The sequence below is a fragment of the Macaca nemestrina genome, chromosome 6 (assembly GCF_043159975.1).
Source record: "Macaca nemestrina isolate mMacNem1 chromosome 6, mMacNem.hap1, whole genome shotgun sequence".
NCBI classification, from domain to species: Eukaryota; Metazoa; Chordata; class Mammalia; order Primates; family Cercopithecidae; genus Macaca; species Macaca nemestrina.
Genome location: NC_092130.1, coordinates 119,535,229 through 119,559,980, shown reverse-complemented (window position 1 = coordinate 119,559,980; position 24,752 = coordinate 119,535,229). Strand labels below are relative to the sequence as shown.

The 24,752-nt window shown below is 39.6% G+C and overlaps 1 protein-coding gene across 1 annotated transcript in view; it reads right to left on the bottom strand.

Moving 5' to 3' along the window:
• LOC105499399 (interleukin 6 cytokine family signal transducer) overlaps window positions 1-24,294 on the bottom strand; it is a 54,218-nt gene extending 29,924 nt beyond the window's left edge. Inside the window, exons 1-3 of the mRNA XM_011771951.2 lie at window positions 24,115-24,294; window positions 12,874-12,961; window positions 6,317-6,395 (exon numbers count right to left, since the gene is read on the bottom strand). Coding sequence (XP_011770253.1) covers window positions 6,317-6,380 — 64 coding nt within the window. The 5' untranslated portion in view covers window positions 6,381-6,395; window positions 12,874-12,961; window positions 24,115-24,294. The remainder of the gene's footprint in view (window positions 1-6,316; window positions 6,396-12,873; window positions 12,962-24,114) is intronic.
• Between the last annotated feature and the right edge of the window lie 458 nt (window positions 24,295-24,752).

Sequence of the window (24,752 nt, the reverse complement as noted above, 5' to 3'; positions counted from 1 at the left end):
GAATTTTTCTGGTACAAAATGATTATCTAGCTGGTAGCACTCAATATAGAGTCAGTCCCTCAACCTTCACTAAAATATCCCTAAAGACACAGAAAAAGACAATATACAACTGAAAATTAATATGGTTAGAATTTAATGCCTGAGTTTGTAAAGAAATACAAAAATTATAAGGATAATAGAGCTGAATTAAGAAAAACCCATGCTTTATAGCTCATGGTATAAACTATTTCTTTAAGAAACACAGACTGCCTGCAGCATTATTCATACTTGCCCCACAACCTATCCTGTCCCTCCATTTAGACCCCAGGTCTAAACTGAACTCTCCAGAAAACAGGCAGTGGTAGTCTCCTCTACAGTCCTGAATGCTATTGTGGAGTACAGTTGGGGGTCACAGACCGACAGTATACATTGTCCACACATCAAAACTCAGACAACAAAGGAAACAGCAAGGGACCAATACAAAACAGGAAGAATAGAACAAGATGGCCAAATAGTTTAGTTTTAAGAATAAATGCATGGGCCCGGGTGTGGTGGTTTATGTCTATAATCTCAGCACTTTTGGGAGGCCGAGGCAAGAGGATCGCTTGAGTTCAGGAGTTTGAAACCAGCCTGGGCAACATAGGGAGACGCCATCTGTACTAAAAATAAAAAAAAAATAGAAGAGTATGGTGGTGCACGCCTATAGCCCCAGCTATTCGGGAGGATGAAGTGGGATGATGGTGTGAACCCAAGGGGTCAAGGTTGTAGTGAGCCACTGCACTCCACCCTGGACAACGGAGTGAAAATCAATGCATGGGATGAGATCCCCTATTTAAAAACAAAGAATCAGCCTGACCAACATGGTAAAACGCCATCTCTACTAAAAATACAAAAATTAGCCGAGTGTCGGGGTGGGCACCCGTAATCCCAGCTGCTTGGGAGGCTGAGGCATGAGAATCACTTGAACCTGGGAAGTGGAGGTTGCAGTGAGCTGAGATCATGCCACTGCACTCCAGCCTGGGAGACAAGAGTGAGACCCAGTCTCAAAAAAGAAAACAAAACAAAGCAAACAAAACACAAAGAATCACATCAGGTAAAAAAAAAAATTAAACACAACTATACACTTTACCTATCACCTACTCCACGTTGATGACATCTCAATCCCCATCTGTAAGCACTAAACCCCCATGCCCATTAGACATATATCTTCAACAGCCCATTAGACATATATCTACCTGAGCTATCCCATAGCTATTTTTAAATGAGCATGTCCAAAACTATATGTATTATAATCTTTTCAAACTCACTATTTTTTATTTTTATTTCTCTGCCTCTGCTAACACTACCACTCCCATCCAGACATCTAGGCCAGATACTCTGTAGTCATCTTCCAACATCTCTCATCAGCCTCCTCTAACCTCCAACTTAACAATATTGCACTTTGTTGGTTCTATATGCTTAATAAGCATCCAACCTCTTCTTTCCAATGCTACTTTGACTGCTGAAGCACAGGGCACTGTATTATATCAGTCTGACCTCCTTCCAGTTTATCTTACATACTATTGTCATGGTTACTGTTCTAAAATAATTATGACATTTTTCTACTTTAAATTATTTAGTGCCTACCTATTATCAAGACAAAAGTTCCAACTATTTGACATGGTTTCATTCTTTTTCTCTAGCTTCAATGTCCACAATTTTAAGGTGGTTTTCCTCAATGAATCCTATTTGCTGTAGGGTTCCTGGGTAGTTACCCATGAAGTTTTTTTGAGATTAAAAATTACTAGCCTGGGCAACATGGCAAAACCCCATCTCTACAAAAAAAATACAAGTATTAGCCAGGCATGGTGCACATGGCTGTAGTCCCAGCTACTTGGGGGTGAGGGTTGGGTGCTGAGGCAGGAGGATTGCTTGAGCCCAGGAGGTCAAGGCTGCAGTGAGCCCAGGAAAAATTAAAAACAGTTTTTGCAGTCAAAATTGTATCCCCAAATGGAATCCCAGGACCTCTCATAAAGCTGGTAAAACCCAGAGCTGGAATGTGTATTTCTTTGTTTCAAACTTATAATGTGGCCTGTTTATATCATCTTGCTGTTATTTATACATGTCTACTGTAAATCTTAGTGCATATATTACTCTCAGTTTCCAATAGTATGGTCCTTCATCTAGTGGAGAATCTCTACTAAGTTACTCTGTGATACTGGGTCAGAACTTACAACTCCCTAGACATCACTTTATTCTTTGGCAAAATCACTTGTTAAACTTTCTTTAAAGTAATTATAGGGACGTTAAATATAAAATATACTCTAGAGTACTAAAAACATAAGATATAATTAGAGACTCAATATGATTAATTTTTACACACAGAATAAGAGAAATATTAAAAATGGGCAAATGGGTTGGGCACGGTGGCTCACACCTGTAATCCCAGCACTTTGGGAGACCGAGGCAGGCAGATCACGAGGTCAGGAGGTCAAGGCCATTGCGGCTAACACAGTGAAACCCCGTCTCTACTGAAAATACAAAAAATTAGCCAGGCGTTGTGGTGGGCACTTGTAGTCTCAGCTACTTGGGAGGCTGAGGCAGGAGAATGGCATAAACCCAGAAGGCGGAGCTTGCAGTGAGCCAAGATCACACCACTGCACTCCAGCCAGAGTGACAGAGTGAGACTCCATCTCAAAAAAAAAAAACAAGGGCAAATGTTCCGTTTTTCAAAGTGAGACACAGCTTCACTAAAACCATCCCATGCCAAATTAATTCCATTTTATAGGGCTACCAGGCTGAGATTAAATTGTAAAAAGAAAGTATTTTAATTAAGAAAGGTATCTGACAAAGTTATTTTGAATGTTTATAGGACAAGATGAAGAAGTGTGAATTAGAATACACTATAACTGAGTTGGACGCAGTGGCTCACATCTCTAATCCCAGCACTTTGGGAGGCCGAGGTGGACGGATCACCTGAGGTAAGGAGTTCTAGACCAGCCTGATCAACATGGTGAAACCCCGTCTCTACTAAAAATACAAAAGTTACCCGGGTGTGGTGACCCGCACCTGTAATCCTAGCTACTCAGGGGGCTGAGGCAGGAGAATTGCTTGAACCTGGGGGGGCGGAGGCTGCAGTGAGCTGAGATTGCGCCACTGCACTCCAGCCTGGGCGACAAAACAAGATTCCATCTCAAAAAAAAAAAAAGAGAAAAAAGAAAAAAAAGGAAAAAGAATATACTGTAACTGATATTACAATGAACATTAAGATATTACTATTTTGCTACTTTTATAGGTTCATACTCATATTTATATTTGATTACTCATATATAAAAATATTGACTAAGAAAAAAGTCAATCAGAGGGTAGTCTTAAGTAGAATATGCTGAAGTGCATGCCCTCAATTCTTGGAGAAGACTGTATTTTAAGAATGGCCACACCTACATATTTATCCCATCCCACATATTCTTCTTACAATGTCACGCATACTCTTTTCATGAAGAGGTGGGGACTGCATTTCCCCAACCACATCAGATCTGTATGGGTGCCTTGTGTTCACTCCAGCCAATGGAGTGCGCTATGAGACTTCAGAGGCTAGATCATTAAAAGAATACAGACTCCAATTAGCTTTCTTTCTCTCTCCTGGGATATCTGCCTTTAGAACCCAGTCACACATTGTAAGAAAGCCAAGGCCATAAAAAGAGGCCACGTATGGTGTTTTGGACAATGGCCCCAGCAAAGCCCTCAGCCTGCAGATACCATCAACAACAGATATATAAGCGAAGGAGTCTGCAGATGACTCCAGCTCCCAGTTTAAATATTGCAGCTGAGGCCCCAGACATTGTACAACAAAGACGAATAAGTCTGATTGTGCCTGCCTATCTATAGTCCTGTCCTACACAAACCATGAGAGATATTATTATCATTTTAAGCCTTGAAGATTTGGAGTATTTGTGAGGGACCAACAGGTAACTAATGCAGTCCTGTTATTTTCAACATTTTAATCCACAACTTGGGAAAAGACAGACACACGTGCTTATCAAATTAGCAGAGGACAGGACTACAAACAGCTGCTGACACTTCAGATGAAAATGTTGGGACTCAAAACTATGTTGAAAGAGTAGAACAACAGGCTAAAACTTATAAAATGAAATTAGCAACCGAGGAAATATACCCTATTTAGGTAATAAGAAACATACATAGGGTGAGGGAGAACTAGTTTAAGAGTAACTCATGTAAAAACCACCTGAGAATTTTCACTGATCACTAGCTTAACATGAAACAAGGGTATATCTCAGCTACCACATAGTTACATAACTTTACAAAAATGATGTTCACATCAAAGTAAGTATGAAAGCCACTGTAGTCAGACTGGTTTTGGTATATTACATTTATTTTTTTCATAAAGAACCTTTTATTCAAAGACAACAATAACCTTTATAATAAATATGCAGTAACTATCATTTTTATAATGCTTATTGTAGGCCAAGCACTGTCCACGTTTCCTCTATATTAACTTATTTTTAGTTGTTTTTTGAGACAGGGTCTCACTATGCCACCCAGACTGGAGTGCAGTGGCACAATCTCCACACACTGCAACCTCTGCCTCCTGGGTTCAAGTGACTCCCCCACCTCAGCCTCCCAAGTAGCTGAGACTTTCAGGCATGTGCTACCAAGCCCAGAATTTTTTTTTTTTTTTTTTTTTTTGAGACAGGGTTTCACTGTCACCCAGACTGGAGTGCAGTGGTGCGATCTTGGCTCACGGCAACCTCCACCTCCCAGGCTCAAGCGATTCTCCTGTTTCAGCCTCCTGAGTATCTGGGATTACAGGCGTGTGCCACTACCGCCTGGCTAATTTTTGTATTTTTAGTAGATATGGGGTTTCACTGTGTTGGCAAGGCTAGTCTTGAACTCCTAACCTCAAATGATCCACCCAACTCGGCCTCCCAAAGTGCTTGGATTACTGGCATGAGCCACCATGCCTGGCCTCTATATTAACTTCTTGAACCCTCACTAATAATCCTAGGAGGTAGTGACCATTATTATCACCATTTCATAGATCAGGAAACTGAGGCACAGAAAATGACTGACCAAGGTCCTATAGCTAGTAAGGGGGAGAGCTGGAATAGTATTATTTATATACACACACACACACACACACACGTACAGGTAAGTATTTTTCACGAGACAGGGTCTTGCTCTGTTACCCAGGATAGAGTGCAATGGCATGACCATGGCTCACTGTGACCTCGAGGTCCAGGGCTCATGATTCTCCTGGCTCAGCCTCCGGAGTAGTTGGGACTAGAGGCGTGACATAGTTTGAATCTGTGCCCCCACCCAAACCTCATGTCATATCATAATTCCCAGCGTTGGAGGTGGGGCCTGGTGGAGAGGTGATTAAATCATAGGGGTGGATTTCTCACTTGATACTGCCTCGAGATTGTGGATGAGGAATGAGTTCTTGTGAGCTCTGGTCATTTAAAAGTGTGTAGCACCTTCCCTTTCTCTCTCTCTTCCTCCTGTTCTCGCCATGTGAGATGCCTCACTACCCCTTTGCCTTCTGCCATGATTGGCTACTTCCCAAAGCCTCCCAGAAGCAGATGCCACCATGCTTCCTGTACAGCCTGCAGAACTGTGAGTCAATTAAACCTTTTCTTTATAAATTACCCAGTCTCAGGTCTTTCTTTATAGCAGTTTGAAAATGGACTAACACTTGGCTAATTTAAAAAAAAAAAAAAGAGATGGGGCCTTGCTTTGTTGCCCAAGCCGGTCTTGAATTCCTGGACTCAAGTTATTTTCCTGCCTATGCCTCCCTAAGTTCTGGGATTACAGGTGTAAGCCACCATGCCCAGCCAGTATTCTATTTTAAATGTAATACAGGCAACTAAGTGAAGAATCAGTAGGGTAATCAGCATGCACAGGGTTAAAAGCCAGATCCTACAGAATGACTGGATATCTGGGTAACTGTAGTTTGGGGACGAGGACTTAAGAGATGCAAGAAAGCAGCCCTTCAATACTTAAAGAGCATGTAGTATGAATGATGTAAAATTTAATAAGATTTAACTAATTTTCTCCTGTTTACTGAAAAACAGAACAACCCACACACTTTTTTCCTTCCCCATTTTAAAGTTATTAGTATTGATATACAGCATTTAAGATTACTGAATGACTGTTAACAACTCAAATTGTACAAAAACATTATTGAGAATATTTTTATTAAAATCAATTTAAGATATTCTCTCGATTATCCTAGAATATATGAACATAATAATTAAACATAAGCTTAATTATATAATAATATAAAAATATATATACCTAATTTGTGAAGTTAGAAGATAGGGTATTTCATGAACCTTACCTATTGATTCAGTGGTGAGAAAAATAAACAAGGCTTGCACTACCCAAGTCTGCAACGTCAACATCTTGTGCGGATATTTCTGCAACAGACACATGTAATATTACTTTTAATGTTTTTTCTCTTATATACACATAATTTAAGATACAATCTCGTTTCCATGCTGTAGCTATGTTTCTAAAAGGTGGTAACATTCTTACGCGAATGTAGAAAACTTGTCTTCACATTATTTTTCTTTATTCCCACTGAAGTTATGGCTACGGAAAATACTGCTAGAAAACATAATCTATACTTTAAGGTTAATTAAAAGAGATATCTTGTTTCTTATGTGAAGTCCTGTATTAGTAAATAACTGTGAGGTTAAGAACTTCAGAGTGACAAATTTCTACATGGCAAAACTCACCATAATATGTCTCCTTAAAAGATACCTGACAAATGGAAAAAGAAGTCTGTAATTCATAGCACAGTCAAAAATTTTCCCTGATATATAAAGAATGCCTACAAATCACTAAAAAATTCTATCACCTAATAGAACAACAGGCAAAAAGATTTGAATAGTTTATAGAAAAGGAAATACAAGTAAATCAAGCATACGAAAAGATACTTTCAACCTCACTCAAAATGAGAGATTAAAAATTGTAACTATTCAGATAGGAATGCAAAATGATACAGACACTCTGGTAAACAATTTGGTAGTTTGTTACCTAGTTAAAAGCACACCATAAGACTTGGTATTTCCACTCCAAAGAGTGTACTCCCCAAAATAAAAACATTATGCCCACACCAAGACTTATACTCAAATGTTCACGGCAGCTTTATTCTTAAGTCGCAAACTGGAAACAATCCAAATGCCCACCAAATGCTGAATGTATAAACACACATCCAAACAGTGGTAGAGGCATAGAATACTAATCAGCAAACAAACAAAAAAAAAAGAGTATGAACTAGTGATAGACGCAGTAGTATAAATGAATCTCAAAAGCATTACACTGAATAAACGAAGCCAGACACAACAGGCTATATATTGTATAACTCTATTTACAGGAAATTCTTTTTTTTTTTTTAAGAGATGGGGGTCTTACTATGTTGCCCAGGCTGTCTCAAACTCCTGGGCTCAAGTGACCCTCCTGCCTCGGCCTCCCAAAGTGCTAGGATTACAGGCATGAGTCATTGTGCCACTGTGCCTCGGAAATTCTTGATATGGCAAAACTAAGGTGACAGAAAGCAGATCCAGGGTTGCCTAGGGCTGAGGTAGAGGCGGCACATGTAAAGGGGCATAAAGGAAATCTGGAGTGATAAAAATAGTCTATGACTTGATTGTGGTGGTAACTATAAGACTCTATACATTTGGCAGGGAGCAGGGGCTCACGCCTGTAATCCCAGCACTTTGGGAGGCAGAGGTGGGCAGATCACTTGAGGTCAGCAGTTCAAGACCAGCCTGGCCAACATGGTGAAACCCCGTCTCTATTAAAAATACAAAAATTAGCTGGGCATGGTGGCAGTTGTCTGTGATGCCAGCTACTCAGGAGGCTGAGGCAGGAGAATCGTTTGAACCCGTGAAGCAGAGGTTTCAGTAAACCTAGATCACGCCACTGGACTCCAGTGTGGGCAACAGAGCAAGACTCCTGTCTCTCTCTCTCTCTCTCTCTCTCTCTCTCTCACACACACACACACACACACACACACACACACACATGAGCCAGGTGTGGTAGTGTATGCCTGTAGTCCCAGCTACTCATGAGGCTTGAGGCAGAAGAATTGCTTGAACCTGGGAGGCAGAGGCTGCAGGGAGCTGAGATCGCACCACTGCACTCCAGCCTGGGCAACAAAGAGAGACTCTATTTTTAAAAAAAAAGACTACATTTGTCAAAATTCACTGAATCCTGTGTCAACTATTTCAAAGGCACTGAGATTTTACCTTTCTTTCAAGCTAACAAATCAGGCTACCACAGTGTCATGGATACTGGCAAAAGGCATGACATTTTTGAGTCAGAGACAAAGGACTGTATTACTCATAACAGTAGTCAGAGTATCAGCATTTTCTTGTGCCAGCTGCTTGAGTCCCAACTGCCACAGGGCGTTGTGAAGTCAGATGACACCTGAATAGGCTATTTCACAGGAAAGACAGACAGACCTTAAGTAACCCCAGACTTGAAAAATGTGCAGGAAGCATATCTGCCGTTTACTCTAGAGGGAGACATTATCTCTATCTTTGAAGACTGTAAGTAAACCTGTCCTTTGCTTCATGGCTCTGAGAGTCTACCTTCCAACATTCTTTAAAAGGTTAAGTTGGCCGGGCATGGTGGCTCACGCCTATAATCTCAGCGCTTTAGGAGGCTGAGGCAGGTGGATCACGAGGTCAGGAGTTCAAGACCAGCCTGACCAACATGGTGAAACCCCGTCTCTACTAAAAATACAAAAATTAGCCAGGCGTGGTTGTAATCCCAGCTCCTTAGGAGGCTGAGGCAGAGAACTGCTTGAACCCGGGAGGCGGAGGTTACACTGAGCTGAGGTCACGCCACTGAACTCCAGCCTAGGCAACAGAGCAAGACTCCGTCTCAAAACAAAGTTCAGAAAAAAGGCAGCCATCAGGGTTTTTGCTGATAAGGAATGCAGAAATGTTAGACTCGTGGGTTTCCTATCAAGTTGTAACTAAAAAATGGTGAATTTTATTGTTTATAAATTAGACCTTAAAAACAAACAAAATCTGCCCAGATACGGTAGAGCCAAAAGAAATGAGTGCTTAATACCTCCAAAGACATGTACAAGAATGTTTACAGAAGTTTTATTCAAAATAGATGAAAAATAAAATCAACCAAATATCTATTTAAACACTAGGACGAATTACGGTATATTCAAGTAAATGAATCACAGCAATGAAAAAGAGTAACAGATACATGCATCATGGATGAATCGCACATATAATACAGAATGAAAGAAATCAGACAGGCTGGACACAGTGGCCCACACCTATACTATCAGAACTTTGGGAGGCTGGGGGGAAGGACTGCTTGAGGCAAGGAGTTTGAGGCCAGTCTGAACAAAATAGTGAGACCCTGACTCTACAAAAAAATTTAAAAAGAGAAAAAGGCAAGGAAGTATGCTCTGCATGATTTATTTTATAGAAGTTCAAAAAGAGGCAAAAGTCTACCATGTTTGGTGAGAGGTCAGAGCCGTTGTTTTCGTGAGGAAGTGTATTTTTATAAAAGGGGACATTCTGGGTACCGACCATGTTCTTTATCTTGATCTGGACAGTGATAAACTCACTGAGCTGTACACTTATGAGTTCTATTTTACAGTATGTAAAAAAAGGTAAACAAATCAAAAATCATCCCAATACCATTCTTACATATTATTGTTGGTAAAATATAAAAACCCAAAAGGTATCAACAGGGTGTTATGAAACTAAGCAATAAAAGTATTGTTACACACTACAGGTTACAGTGTAAATCGGCATAGGCTTCCCAATACATTGTGTACTTTAAAAACTGTCAGTTTTGTTGTTTGTAAATTAGACTTCACTTAAAAACAAAGAAAAAAGCTCTACCCAAACAAGGCAGAGAGCCAGTTTGGCAGTATCAATCAAAATTAAAACACACACATTTGAATCTAATGATTCTACTTTATCCTATAGATATGAATAAAATAACACAGGTACAAAGTTATTCACTGCATTGTTTTTAATAGTAAAAGACTGAAAAAACCTAATTATGATGGGACACTAAATTATGGTATACCAAAACCAAGTAAATGTAAATACTTGTAGTCATTAAAAAAAAAACAAAAAGAGGACGCTCTATATGTACAGAAACATAAAGTTATCTAAAATACACTGTTACATTGTTAAGGTACAGAACAATGCATATGCTGTTATTTGCGGGCAAAATAACACACAAGAAAACAAAACACACATTCGTTTCTTTATATATGCATACACTATCTCTAGGAGGATAAAAGTTCAAATACTGGCTGTGACAGGGTATTTGAGAGATCAGGGTGGGAGGGAGACTTTCCACCATATACTCTGCAGCCTTCGAATGTTGACCATGTGAATCTTTAGTACTTATGCAAAAAATAAATTTAAATTAAAAAATACTTAATGTTGGCTAGGTGCAGTGGCTCGCGCCTGTAATCCCAGCCTTTGGGGAGGCCGAGGTGGGTGGATCATCTGAGGTCAGGAGTTCTAGACCAGCCTGGCCTACATGGTGAACCCCGTCTCTACTGAAAATACAAAAATTAGCTGGGCGGGCGCCTATAATCCTAGCTACTTGGGAGGCTGAGGCAGGAGAATCGCTTGAACCCGGGAAGCGGAGGTTGCAGTAAACAGAGATGGCGCCACTGCACTCCAGCCTGGGCAACAGAGTGAAACTGTCTCAAAAAATAAATAAAATAAATAAATACTTAATGTTGAAACTATTGGGTACTATGCTCACTAACTGGGTGACAGTTCAATCGTACTCCAAACCTCAGCATCACACAATATACTCATGTAAGCTGCACATGTACTCTCTGAACCTAAAAGAAAAGCTAAAATTATTAAAGACAAAATACTTAATGTGTAATTTTTTTCTTCTAAATAAAACTATTAACTCTTCTTGAGAAATGGCTTCCTAGTTCTACACTTGGAACACAATATTGTTTTATTAAATATACATACTAACTTGATTTTATGCACTCCCTAATCATGTAACAGCTTGCCAGCATGCCCAGCTAATTTTTAAAAAAATTTTCTGTAAAGACGGGGGTCTTACTATGTTGCCCAGGCAGGTCCCAAACTCCTAGCCTAAAGTGATCCTCCTTCTTTGGCCACCTGAAGTGTTGGGATTACAGGTGCGAGCCACTGTGCTAAACCAAATGTACTATATTCTTGCAACAAAGCTGCTCCAGAACAAGAGGTCCATGAAGAATTTATGATTACTTCAAAGCAATTAGATTTGTTTGAGTAGTACCATGGAACACAAGTAAAGGGAACTAGGCAAAGGTAGATTTCACATTTCACATTTAGAAAGTAATCTTTCCTAATTTTTAAAAGATTGTCATGGAGAGGTGATGAAGAAACATCTATTATGGGACTTGATTTCATAGTCCAAACCTAAGAGATGAAGACACAGTAACACTATATAAAATATTTTATGCAATACAGTTAACTTCACTTGGGGCTTGTTTAAAAATTGACAGAATTATGGCCGGGTGCGGTGGCTCATGCCTGTAATCCCAGCACTTTGGGAGGCCGAGGCAGGCGGATCACAAGGTCAGGAGTTCAGGACCAGCCTAACCAATATGGTGAAACCCCGTCTGTAATAAAAATACAAAAATTAGCCGGGCACGGTGGCGTGTGTCTGTAGTCCTAGCTACTCAGGAGGCTGAGGCAGGAGAATCACTTGAACCTAGGAGGTGGAGGTTGCAGTAAGCCAAGATCACGCCACTGCACTCCAGCCTGGGCGACAGAGTGAGACTTCATCTCAAAAAAAAAAAAAAAAAAAAAAAAAGACAGAATTGACAGTACTTTGCTTACTTTTTCCCTCCTTTCCTTCTGTTGACACCAATACTTAATTTAAAATTCTATTAATAGCACTATTGCCTCACCTCTTGCAGAGTTTTCTAGGCATATATTATAACCATACATTGTATACACTATCCTTCCTTGAAATCTGCAGGTTACTTGAGAAGCTTCTATGAAGCCAAAACCTAACTAGTAACCATAAATACAGGAAAGATTATTTCTGAAAACCAAATGCTGTAATCATTCCTCAACTATGGTGATATAACATGGTAGTGTGCAGAAAGGAGCTAGACGATGTATAACAAGTATTGCTACTTTTAATGTTAGAGAAACAAAGTTTATAAATGATTTACTTAAAATAGAACAAATTCAAGATTATCCCTATAGTTGTTCATTCGCATTTCATTTCCATATATTTTCTCAAGTGGGAGAAAAAGCAGTAGAGTTACAATTGATAAATATTTAATGGTTTTTATAAAACCTTATAAATTATTTTTGTCACCTATGGATTGTGATTTTTTTTTTCATTTTCTAACTTAACCTAAGGATGAAATAAAAAGCATGAATACACTTAGATTTACACTGCAGGTGAAAATTACATTGTATATCAATATAAACTTTATTACTATGGTAACATTACTATTACAATTGTAGAATAGTATATGAACTAAAATTGCCAAATAGAAAGGCCAAATAATGCTTGTTGAATGAGTAAGTTGAGTGGGGATCAAGATGAAGAAAATTTCTATATATCTTTCACGGTACAGTGTTACTGTGAATGAATTGCCAGAAATTGGTAATACCTACACTAAATTAACTAATTATTAGTTTTTAAATTATCCAATTATCCACATTCTGTTCTCTTCCATTAGTATCAATTATGAGTTCATAACAATTAACACTAAGATACTATTTTATATTACACAAAATGTTTTCAAATAAATTATTTTACTCTAGCCTCCTAATATCCTAAAGAATTAGGTGAGTAGGGCAGGGATTATTTATTGGAACTTTACAAAACAAAAAATCAAAAATTCAGACAAGACCAATTACTTACCCAAATCACAAAATCACTAAGTGAAGGAGTAGGGATTTGAAGCTAAGTCTTCTGCTTCTAAATGTCATGCTTTTTCCATTGGGTTTCACTGTAAAGAGAGGAGAGTCATGTTCAGAAGGCTGGCTTTGATAATTTTATTACATAATATGTATACTTTTAAAATCCCCATCTGCTCTTAGGCTTTCGGGTTTGCAATAAGTATCCCACTTTAGATATGTTCTGAGCTTCAGAATAAAATAAACCCATAAACACTTGTATAAGAGTATTCAAATATCCTAGTGCTTTTTTTTTTTTTTTTTGAGACAGTGTCTCACTCCCATCACCCAGGCTCCAGTGCAGTAGCACAATCACAGCTGACTGCAGCTTCAACTTCCTGGGCTCAGGTAATTCTCCCACCTCAGCCTCCCAAGTAGCTGGGACTATACGTGGCACCATCATGCTTAGCTAATTTTTTAATTTTTAGTAGAGATAGTGTTTTGCCATGTTGCCCAGGCTGAGCTCAAGCGGATGTGACCATCTCGGCCTCCCAAAGTGTTGGGATTACAGATATAAGCCACCACGCCCAGCCATACTGCTATGATTTGATATATACTTACAAACATTATTGGCTCACCCACACCTAATGCAAACTTCCCTGATGTCTATGTAATGTCACAGAAACATGAAAGGAACATTTATGACAGAAGGAGTTCTTTAACAATCACATCTTTTTTCTTCTACTAGCACTAAATTAAGCCTGCTAACAACTATTCTATGTAACCAGAGATAAAAATTCATTTTAAGATTTGTTCACTTGAATTCTAGCTTAAGTACTAGTGCTCCTCTTTGAAGTAACTTGAAACTTAGGCAAGGAGTTGAATCTTCCATTATTGTTTCATACACATTAAGCCTTTGATATAACTTAATAACACATAAGGAATTAAATTTATAAAAATATTTTTTAAATGTCTAACGAAAAGAAATTGAAAAAATGCCATGTGAAAGTGCACTATAATCCCACCAAGAGATAACCACTATGAACATTTTGGTGGATATTCTTGCAAAATTTTCTGTACATGTATTATATAACTTTATATTGTATAAATATACACTTTCCTATTTTACAAAGATGAAATCATATTAAGTGAGAAATGTTTTATAACGTTTTTCACTTAACACTATATAGTGGACATCTTCCTAAGTAAATATTAATATATATGGAATAATTCCTTGTAGCCTTTGCTCAAATTCACCTCCTCATAGAGATCTTCCCTAACCACCCTGTGTTGCCTACACCCCTTTCCTGTTTGTTTGTTTGTTTTTTTCCTACAACACTTAACACCTTCTAAAACAGGCTAGCAAACATTTTCTATAAAGGGCCAGATAATAAATATTTCAGGCTTCACGGGCTTTAAGTTCTCTCTTGCAATTAGTTAACTCCATTATTAAAGTGCAAAAGCAGCCATACACAATATGTAAATATTAAGTGGGCATAGCTATATTCCCATGCAATTTTATTTACAAAAATGGCCGCAGCTGGATTTGGCTTATGGGCTATAGTTTGCCAACCCCTGTTCTAAATACAATACAATTAACTTGATTTTCTTGTTGTTTGTTACGGGCTGAATTGTTCCCCCAAAAAGAGAAGTTGAAGTCTTAACCCCAGTACCACAAAATGTTACTCTATGGGCAGATTTAATTGGATGTTATATTGGAGGATAATAGGCCTTTAGTACAATATGACTGGTGTCTTTAAAGAGACAGAGCCAGGAAGAATACCATGTGAATACAGAGGCAGACATCGGAGTTATGCAGCTGTAAGCTATGGAATGTCAAGGACTGATGGCTACCACCAGAAGCTAGGAGAGGCAAAGGAAGATTCACAGAAACATGAAAGAGTTTCTGTGTTACATTAAGTCCTAGCCTCCAAAACCTTGAGAGAATAAATTTGTTACTTTGAGTCACCCAATCTGTGGTACAGGTTGAACATCCCAAATCTGAAAACTGAAATGCTCTAATTCCAAAACATTTTGCACTCTGGCATTTTGGATTTCAGATTTTAGGATTTGGGATGCTCAACTGTAAGTATATAATGCAAATATAACACAATCTGAAAAAAAAATCCAAAATTCAATATACTTCTGTTACTATTTCAGATAAGGGATACTGTAACAAAGGGATGCTCTATCACAGCAGATCCTAGGAAACTAACACATAGTCTATGTCCCCAAAATAAAAGGTAAGTGAAGGGTGGAATGGCTAGGCCCTATGGCAGGTGTGTGCTTGGCTATATCTTCTTTGGTGATGTGTCTGTTCAAACATATTGATCAACTGGGTTTCCTGTTTTCTTATTAAGTTTTGAAAGTTCTAAGAAGATACTCTGGCCTTTATTAGAAAATGGATTATTGCATTCTTTTCTTGTATGCTTGCCTTTTCATTCTTTTAACAGTGTCTTTTGAAGAACAGGAGGTTTAATTTTAATAAAGTTCAATTCATCAATTTGTGTTTTTGATGTATCTAAGAAGTCTTTGCCTAATCTAAAATCACAAAGGGCCCGGTGCGGTAGCTCACACTCCTAATCCCAGCGCTTTGGGAAGCCGAGGTGGGTAGATCACCTGAGTTCAGAAGTTTGAGACCAGCCTGGGTATATGGTGAAACCCTGTCTCTACTAAAATATTTAAAAAATTAGCCAGACATGGTGGTGCACATCTGTAGTCCCAGCTACACAGGAAGCTGAGGCAGGAGAGTTGCTTGAACCCGGGAGGCAGAGGAGGATGCAGTGAGCAGACATAGCACGACTACACTCTAGCCTGGGTGACAAAGTGAGACTCCTTCTCAAAAAAAATAAAATATAAAAAATAAAAATAAAGTCAAAAAGGTTTTTTCCTATGTTTTATAGTTTTAGAGTCATTTAGGTCTCAATTATTTTAAGTTAATATTTATGTATGGTGTCAAGCTGAAATTTGAGTTATTTTATATATATATGGATAATTATTTCAAAACTATTTGTTGAAAAAACTATCCTTTCTCAAGTGAATTGCCTTTGCGCCTTTGTTAAAAATCAGCTGTTCACATAGGTGTGGGTTTATTTGGGTACTCTCAATTCCAGGGTGGGCAAGCTTTTCATGTATGAGCGAGGGGGTAAATATTCTAGGTTTGTGAGCCATAAGGTCTCTACTGGAGCTACCAATCTACTGTTATGACACAAAAGCAACCATAGAAAATACATAAACAAACAGGGGTGGTTGTGTTCTAACAGTACTTTACGAAAACAGAAGGTAGGTTGACTCCTACTCCATTTGTTCCACTGATCAATTTGCTTATTTAAATGCTACCACCACACTGTCATGATGACTGTAGCCTTATAAATCTTGAAATCAATATGCTGTGTGCACTTAAAAAGCACTGCTGTTGCTGGTAGAGTGTTACATAAATGGCCATCACATGAATTTGGTTGATAGTGTTCAAATCTTAGATATCCTTACTGATTTTCTGACTATCATTGTTCAAAAGAGATATTGAAATCCCTGAGTATAACTGTGTATTTATTTCTCCTTGCAGTTTTTACCCTGTGTGTTTTGAAACTATGTTATTTGGTAGATCCTCTTGATAAATTGACCCCTTTATCATTAGGAAATACCCTTCTTTACCACTAGCAATATTCTCTCAAATCTACTTTGACATTACTATAGCCAATTGTGTCTTATTTTGATTAGTGTTATCATGATATATCCTCTCCCATTCTTTTTTGTTTAATCTGTATGTTTCTTCATATTTAAGTGGCACAGGTAGGGGGGAGGCTGCATGTGATTGTAGCCAATCTGATAATCTCTGCTTTTCAATTGGATGTTTAGACCATTTACATTTAATATAATTTGTGATATGATTAGGTTTAAAGCTATCAGCTTCATATTTGTTTTCTACTTGATTGTTCTTTGTTCCTATTTACTTTTCTGCACTTATTTTTGTTCATTATTTTTTATTTTCTTTTCCTTGTTAGCATTATAATAAGCTATAATTCTTTGTTTTCTTATTGGTTGCTTTAGGTTTATAGCGTACATCTTTAACTTCTCACAATCTATCTTCAAGTAATATTATGTCACCTCATGCATAGTATACAATAGTATACTTCCATTTCTCCCCTCAGACCTTTGTGTTATTTTAGCATACATTTTACTTTTGCATATATTAAAACTTCACATTGGTGGCTCCCACCTGTAATCCCATCACTCTGGGAGGCCAAGGCAGGAGGATCACTTGAGCCCAGAAGTTTAAGACCAGCTTGGGCAATATAGTAAGACTCCCGCCTCTACAAAAAATAAAAAGTTAGACAGTTGTGGTGGTGCATGCCTATTGTCCCAGCTATTTAGGAGGCTGAAGTGAGAGGACTGCTTGAGTCTTGGAGGTCGAGGCTGTAGTGAGCTGTGGTTGCACTACTGCATTCCAGCCTGGGTGACAGAGTGAGACTGTCACATATTTACTCATGTGGTTACCATTTCTAGAGCTTTTAATTTCTTTTTATAGATCCATATTTTCATCTGGTATCACTTTCCTTGGCCTGAAAAACTGCCTTTAACATTTTTTTGTAGTGTGGGTAGAGAAAAGCCTAAATAGATTTGAAAACAAAACCAAAGTGTGAATGCTAAGAAGTATTTAGCCTAAAATAACAAGCACAGTTCCAAGTGAGAAAAGATACTGCTAATTACTATATTAACGGATCAAAGGAAAATGACAGGGTCATTCCAACAGATGTTTGAAAAGCATCTGATAACACTCAACATTCAACAACTGTTCATTTAAAACTTAAAAATAACAACAAAGTGTCAGAAAACTAAGACTGAAAGAGACCATCCTTACCTTGGTGAAGGATAACAAAGAAGATACAGGAACTGTAGTACCAGATTGCCTGTTCAAATTTCAGGCCCTATATTTTAACATCTTAGGCAAGTTTTTAAATAGCCTTCACTTTTATTTCCTTTATCTGTAAAAATGGGGTACCACCACCATCTACCCATCTTGGAATGTTATGATTAAATAACTCAATATACATAAAGCACTTAGAATCATTTGGCTCATTGTAACTACTCAATAAAAGGTTAACAGCTGTTATTATTAGTGCAGCTTTTGCTGTTGCTGCCACAGGTACTACTACAAGAAACCCATAAGGCCAGGCATGGTGACTCACGCCTGTAATCCCAGCACTTTGGGAGGCTGAGGTGGGTGGATCACAAGGTCAGACCAGCCTGGCCAATATGGTGAAACCCTGTCTCTACTAAAAATACAAAAATGAGCTGGTCATGGTGGTGGGCATCTATAGTCCCAGCTACTTGGGAGGCTGAGGCAGAACTGCTTGAACCCGGGAGGCAGAGGTTGCAGTAAGCTGAGATTGCACCATCACACTCCAGCCTGGGTGACAGAGTGAGACTCTGCCTCCAAAAAAAAAAAAAAAAAAAAGGAAGAAAGAAACCTATAATAAGCATCTATAGGTTTACAGATAAAAATCAGAAGCATTCCTATTAATGTCAGGATTCAGACAAGATGCTTGAAGTCATCACTTATTCACCACTGCTCCAAAGGGCTTAAGCAAAAATATAATAAATAAGATCTAAAAACGGAAAATAAACTGTGAATGATATGATCATCTATCAAGAAAGAGTGAGAATCACATGACAAACTATTAGGACTATTAAGAATTTAACACAGTAGTCAAACAAAACATCATCAAAAAATAGCTCTCCAGCTGGCGCGGTGGCTCATGCCTATAATCCCAGCACTGCGGGAGGCCGAGGCAGGCAGATTACCTGAGATTGGGAGTTCCAGACCAGCCTGACTAACATGGAGTCCGTCTCTCCTAAAAATAAAAATTAGTCGGGAGTGGTGGTACATGCCTGTAACCCCAGCTACTCAGGAGGCTGAGGCAGCAGAATCACTTGAACTCAGGAGGAGGAAGTTGCAATGAGCCGAGATGTCGCCATTTTACTCCAGCCCAGGTAGCAAGAGCAAAACTCTGTCTCCAAAAAAAAAAAAAAAAGCTCTCCTACATACCAGTAATAACTAATTAGAAAATGTAACAGAAGGCTGGATGCAGTGGCTCACGCCTGTAATCCCACCACTTTGCGAGGCCGAGGTAGGTAGATTTCTTCAGCCCAGGAGTTCAGACCAGCCTAAGCAACATGACAAAACCCCATCTCTATAAAAAATTAAAAAAAAAAAAAATTAGCCGGGCATGGTGACGCATGCCTGTAATCCCAGCTACTCAAGAAGTTGAGGTGGGAGGATCACTTGAGCCTGGGCTACAGAGGCTGCAGTAAACTAAGAAGCCAAGATTGTGCCATTGGTGACAGTGCAAGACTCTGTCTCAAAAAAGAGGTCTCGCAAAAAAAAAAAAAAAAAAAAAAAGTCTAAAGGTAAACATAGCACTGATTGGCAAATGAATAGACAATTAAATCAATGGTACAAAACAACAGTTGTGAAAGGCTTCAGAAACACTTGTGATATACATAGTCAAAATGGCTACAGTCTTTTTTTTTTTTTTAACTGTGGCTATCTGGTATATCTTAGTAAGATTTAATAAGAAATTAGTTAGTTGATTGACTGTGAATAAGAGCTACATCAGTTTCTTTTTTTTTGAGACGGAGTCTCGCTCAGTCGCCCAGGCTGGGGTGCAGTGGCCGATCTCAGCTCACTGCAAGCTCCGCCTCCCGTGTTCATGCCGTTCTCCTGCCTCAGCCTCCCGTGTAGCTGGGACTACAGGCGCCCGCCACCGCGCCCGGCTAAGTTTTGTATTTTTAGTAGAGACGAGGTTTCGCCGTGTTAGTCAGGATGGTCTCGATCTCCTGACCTCGTGATCCGCCCATCTCAGCCTCCCAAAGTGCTGGGATTACAGGCGTGAGCCACCGCGCCTGGCCAGAGCTACATCAGTTTCTATGTAACCAAATAATGTAGTTGAATTCTTTCCTTTATCCTCTTTCTTGTCTCCTTTACTGAATTCTCTGCTAGCTTTTATCTCCGGGCTATGAAGGCAGCAAAAGATAAAAGTATTGGGCATCAACTTTTCTTTTTAAATACCAACTTCTTTGAAGACATATGACTTCAACTACTACCTTCAAACAAAATAATTTCAAGAATTCCGGCTTGGATCTTTCTTTTAATTCCAGTTACATTTCATCTTCTTATTCTGTCTCCGAGTTTTATCAATTTAAGAGGTCTAAAACCAATACACACAGATACATGCTCATGAACACATATACACATAAATGCCCACACTTTTCTTTTAACACTTTAAGTTCTAGGGTACATGTGCACAACGTGCAGGGTTGTTACATATGTATACATGTGCCATGTCGGTGTGCTGCACCCATTAACTCGTCACTTATATTAGGTATATCTCCTAATGCTATCCCTCCCCCATCTCCCAACCCCACGACAGGCTGGTGTGTGATGTTGCCCACCCTGTGTCCAAGTGTTCTCACTGTTCAATTCCCACCTATGAGTGAGAACATGCGGTGTTTGGTTTTCTGTCCTTGCGATAGTTTGCTCAGAATGATGGTTTCCAGCTTCATCCATGTCCCTACAAAGGACATGAACTCATCCTTTTTTATGGCTACATAGTATTCCATGGTGTATATGTGCCAATTTTCTTAATCCAGTCTATCATTGATGGACATTTGGGTTGGTTCCAAGTCTTTGCAATTGTGTATAGTGCCGCAATAAACATACGTGTGCATGTGTCTTTATAGCATAATGATTTATAATCCTTTGGGTATATGCCCAGTAATGGGATGAATGCCCACACACTTTAAAAAGTCACAAGGACTTACCGTTTTTCCCTATCTACAAACAACTTATCCTCTTCAACTGCCTAAGTCAGTGGAGTCCATCATTTCTCTCACTTATCCCGTACATTTTAGCTTTTCTCAGTTACAAATCTTATCCTGTCTTCTTTCCCATAATATCTTTTCCACCCGTCTCTTCTTTTTACCCTCTACCACAAACTAACCTAATTTGGACATTGATCAACTCACTAATTTCATCTATGTTCCTGCTTCCGGTTGTTTTCCCCCCTCCCAAGCATTCTCAAAATTGTTGGTGGATCACTCTCTCTAAAACATAACTAAACCTGTCATTCTTTTCCTCAACAGCTTTTTAAAGGGTGAATAATAATGCCAAATATTTTAACTATTTAAGAACCTAAAATTTTGGCTTTGGTGTGCCTATCCAATCTATCTTTTCCAATATTCAAGTTTCTCTATTCTAAAAAAAAAAAACAAACAAAAAACCTTTCCTCTGACTTCTCCCTCGAGCTACCTTACTACTATACTTCTAGAGAGAACTGCTTGCAATTGCAAGCAATCTAGCTTTTACTCCAATCATGCTGAAATCATTCTTGTAGCTTCCAAATTGCAAAGCAAATATTTAAGCTCCTCATTTTGCTTGACCACACCACGCCATTTATAATTTGGTCTCATCTTTCATCACTCCCTACTAACCATCCCTGTAGACTCAGCAAACCACTAGACTTCCTCTAACATACCTTGTTCTTTCAGTTTGTGCTTCTACATGTATTATTCCTTGCCTCTACAATGCCTTTCCTGACTGCTGTGCACTACAAACTGCTTATGAAATATCATCTCTTCTATGGAATTTCCCCCCACTTCATAAACATCTTTGCTCTCAGTGTACTCTCACATCGTTCCCTAATAGGATTCAGAACGCTGCACAGTAATTGTTTCACGTATCTTGATATCCTCAGAATCTAACATAGTTTGAGGCATCTAGTGGACAATTAAGGGTGGGTTTTTAAAGACTTTCTGGTATGATCTTATTATTCTATCTACTCACTGTTACTCAAGTATACTGGATGAAGGGGCAGGATGTATCATGGTTACGAGGTCAGATTCTGAAGCCAGGCTATGTATGACCTTTAGATCTACCACTTAGCTGGGCAAATTAATTAACCTTCTTGTGCCTGGGTTTCTCTAGGTGTAAAAAGAGGATTATTATCCTATTATTATTAGACTTACTTCATAATATTATGAAGATTAAATGCCTTAATATGGGCAAAGTGCTCAAAACAGTGACTGGCACAACATAAGCACTAAATATATATCACCTGTTTTAATTAATAGACCTTAGTTATTGCTGATTCTTTCCACAAGTTAGTCCTATATTATGTTCTATATTCTCCATTCTATATTATGTCCTCCATGTGCTATTATAAATGGGCTCTCTTCATTTTTCCCTTTATCCAAATCTTACCCAGGTTTCAAGGCCAACTTCTGGTAAATCCTTTGCTCATTCCAATCCTTAAATGTTCATTCCAATCCTTAAACGATCATTCCCTAATTTTAACATCTACAGGATTTTCTGCATCACTCTGCATTTAATTAAAACTGCTTTGATTCCTTGTAGTTTTTCTCGTATAAGTTTGTCAATTCAATTGTTAGAAACTCTTTGAAGGTCCTGATTACATCTCCTGCACCTTTGTGAGTTCCTATAGCAGGTAGTAATTGCTTAGTATTTGCTGTGTAAAATACTAAAGCACAATAGGAACCTCAACTCTGATCGTTCTGCCTTTGCAATCAAAGAAAGGGAGACGGCTGTGAGAACATTCCATGCTTCTCCAGGAGCCAAGCTGCAAATATATTAGGGCCAGAGAATTCTGACTCCCATTAAAATGAGCAGCTCTGAAAGAGGGAGGGGGGGAACCCTTCCTGCCACTGTAGAGGATTTATGGGTAGCCCTTAAGTTCCCAACCCAAATTGTGGCACTGGGTTTTTTATGAGAAATGTGTCAACATGACAAAATGATTCAGAGCACAGGATTTGGAGTCACACAGATCTAGGTTTCAGAGGGACTCCTGTTTCCTTCTCTATAAAGGGAACATTTTAACACCTACTTCACAGGTATTTAACTTTCATCCTAACACTGAACTGAAGTGCAAAGCCTTGGAAACAAATTTAAATAAACTGAAAACACTGCAATTCACAAATAAAAGTGAGAACATTTTTAGTTACATAAGAATATATTATATTAAATTAGGTGGCGGGAGTATTTATAATAATCTAAATGGCCTGTGAGAAAATTAAACTGGCATTGTCAATAATACATACTTGAGAAAAAAAATCCCACTACAAAGGTTGTCCTTTTTGACATTTTCTCCTTCCCGTAATTTTTTCTTTCACTCAAGATCAAAAATGTTCAAGATTATCCCCAAAGATAAATAGTTGGGCAAGTTGGTTCTATAAATGTAGTATTTCAGTTCATAGTTCAAAAATACTTCAAAATAGGAATTAACATGAATTTAAGAAATTAACACAAGACAGCTAAACTGATGATCTGAGTTCGTAATTTCAAATTAAGATTTGTTCCAACTTGAAGCTGGCAGTCATACAGTTTAAACGGTTTGTTAACAGCACTGACAAAAGCAAATACCACAATCTTTCAGAAAATTCACCCTGAAATTCTAATAACTAGTTATTTTAAGGCAGTATAATTGTTGGTATACTTCACGAAATGCGTTTCCTTCTGAAGGCAAAAAAAAAAAAAAAAAAAGTGACAAGTCTTATTTTTAACCTGTAATTTATTTTTTTCAGTTTCGGATTATGAAATAAAATGCTGTTCATCCACTGAAGGACAGACCCTTGCTTCCTGGACTATCTTCAAGCTTAGGTCGCAGGAGCTAAAATTTTAAAAACAGATTTGTTCTCCTCGGGATACAGTGGGATGTGGAATTCGTTAGGAATGACAATTATTAATAGAAGAGATCAAAAGAAGGAAAGAAATGTTAATAATGTTTACAAGCATTGTGAACTTTCAACAATGTTGAAACGTTACGATTTCAAGATGAAAAAACGGCTTTGGGGAAGGGAAATCCACCTCGAGAATAAAGGCAAGTGCGGAGCGAACAGAATTTCAGGGGAGATGTAAAGGGGATTGGGAAAAACGTGGGATCTGGTAACAAAAAGGGGGGTTTGTTCTTGAAGGGTGTTCTGCGGGGCGGGCGTAAGAGGGGTGCGTGCGTGCGCGTGGGTGAGGTTTGTACTCAGGGCTGAGATAATCGAGGTGACAAAGTTGTGGAAGTAGAATTCAGAGGTGCGGGAGCAGGGAGGGGAAGGAATGTGGGGATTTCCAGGCTGGGCTGACAAGTTCCGGGCGCTGCTCTCAGGAGGAAGGGAGGTCTCCTCGAGTGCCAAATAGCCCGTCCGCAAACACCAACCCTCTCCCTCCAGCTACGCGGCCCAGCACCCGGTCCCTCCTCACCTCAGGCCGCGCCGCCTCGACCCTCCGCGTCTCCACAGCGCACGAAACCCTTGGCGCCAGGCTGGGCCAGAGCCGTCGGCCTGGCAGGCGCGGCCCCCGGTTCAGCTGCACCGGGGCGGCCCAGCGCGGCTCCGCGGGCCTTTTGGCTGCTCGCCCCGGCTCCGGAACGCTCGCGGATCCTTCTCCGCAGAGGTAGCGCGCCGCCCCAGTCCCGCGGCGGGGCGGGGCGCTCCCCAATCCCGCCCAGCTGCGTCCCCCGCCGGCCCCCTTTGCGCCTCGCCCCCAACCGGGACCTAGGCGCTGATTGGCCCCTGAGAGACCCTTTGCGCCCAGGCATTGGTCCAGCGGCCGCCCGTCGACGAGGGGGCGGGACTCCGAGGGGTAGAGATTCCCGTAACGCGGCTCCCCGCGTCCCGGATTCCGGTGGCTGCGCCCGCGTCGCCTCTCCCAGACTAGATCGAAGGGTTCCCCCCACCTCCCCTCTGTGGGCGGAAAGAGCGGAATGTTCCATTTTTCTGTGGAATAACGGGGTCATGAACTGAAGCCCGGGTGCTGCCCGCTGCCCGCTGCCCCCGCCCTCCCTTCTCGCCAGGGCGCCTGCGGCCTCTCTTCGCGGCCTTCCCCTAGGGACTCGGAGC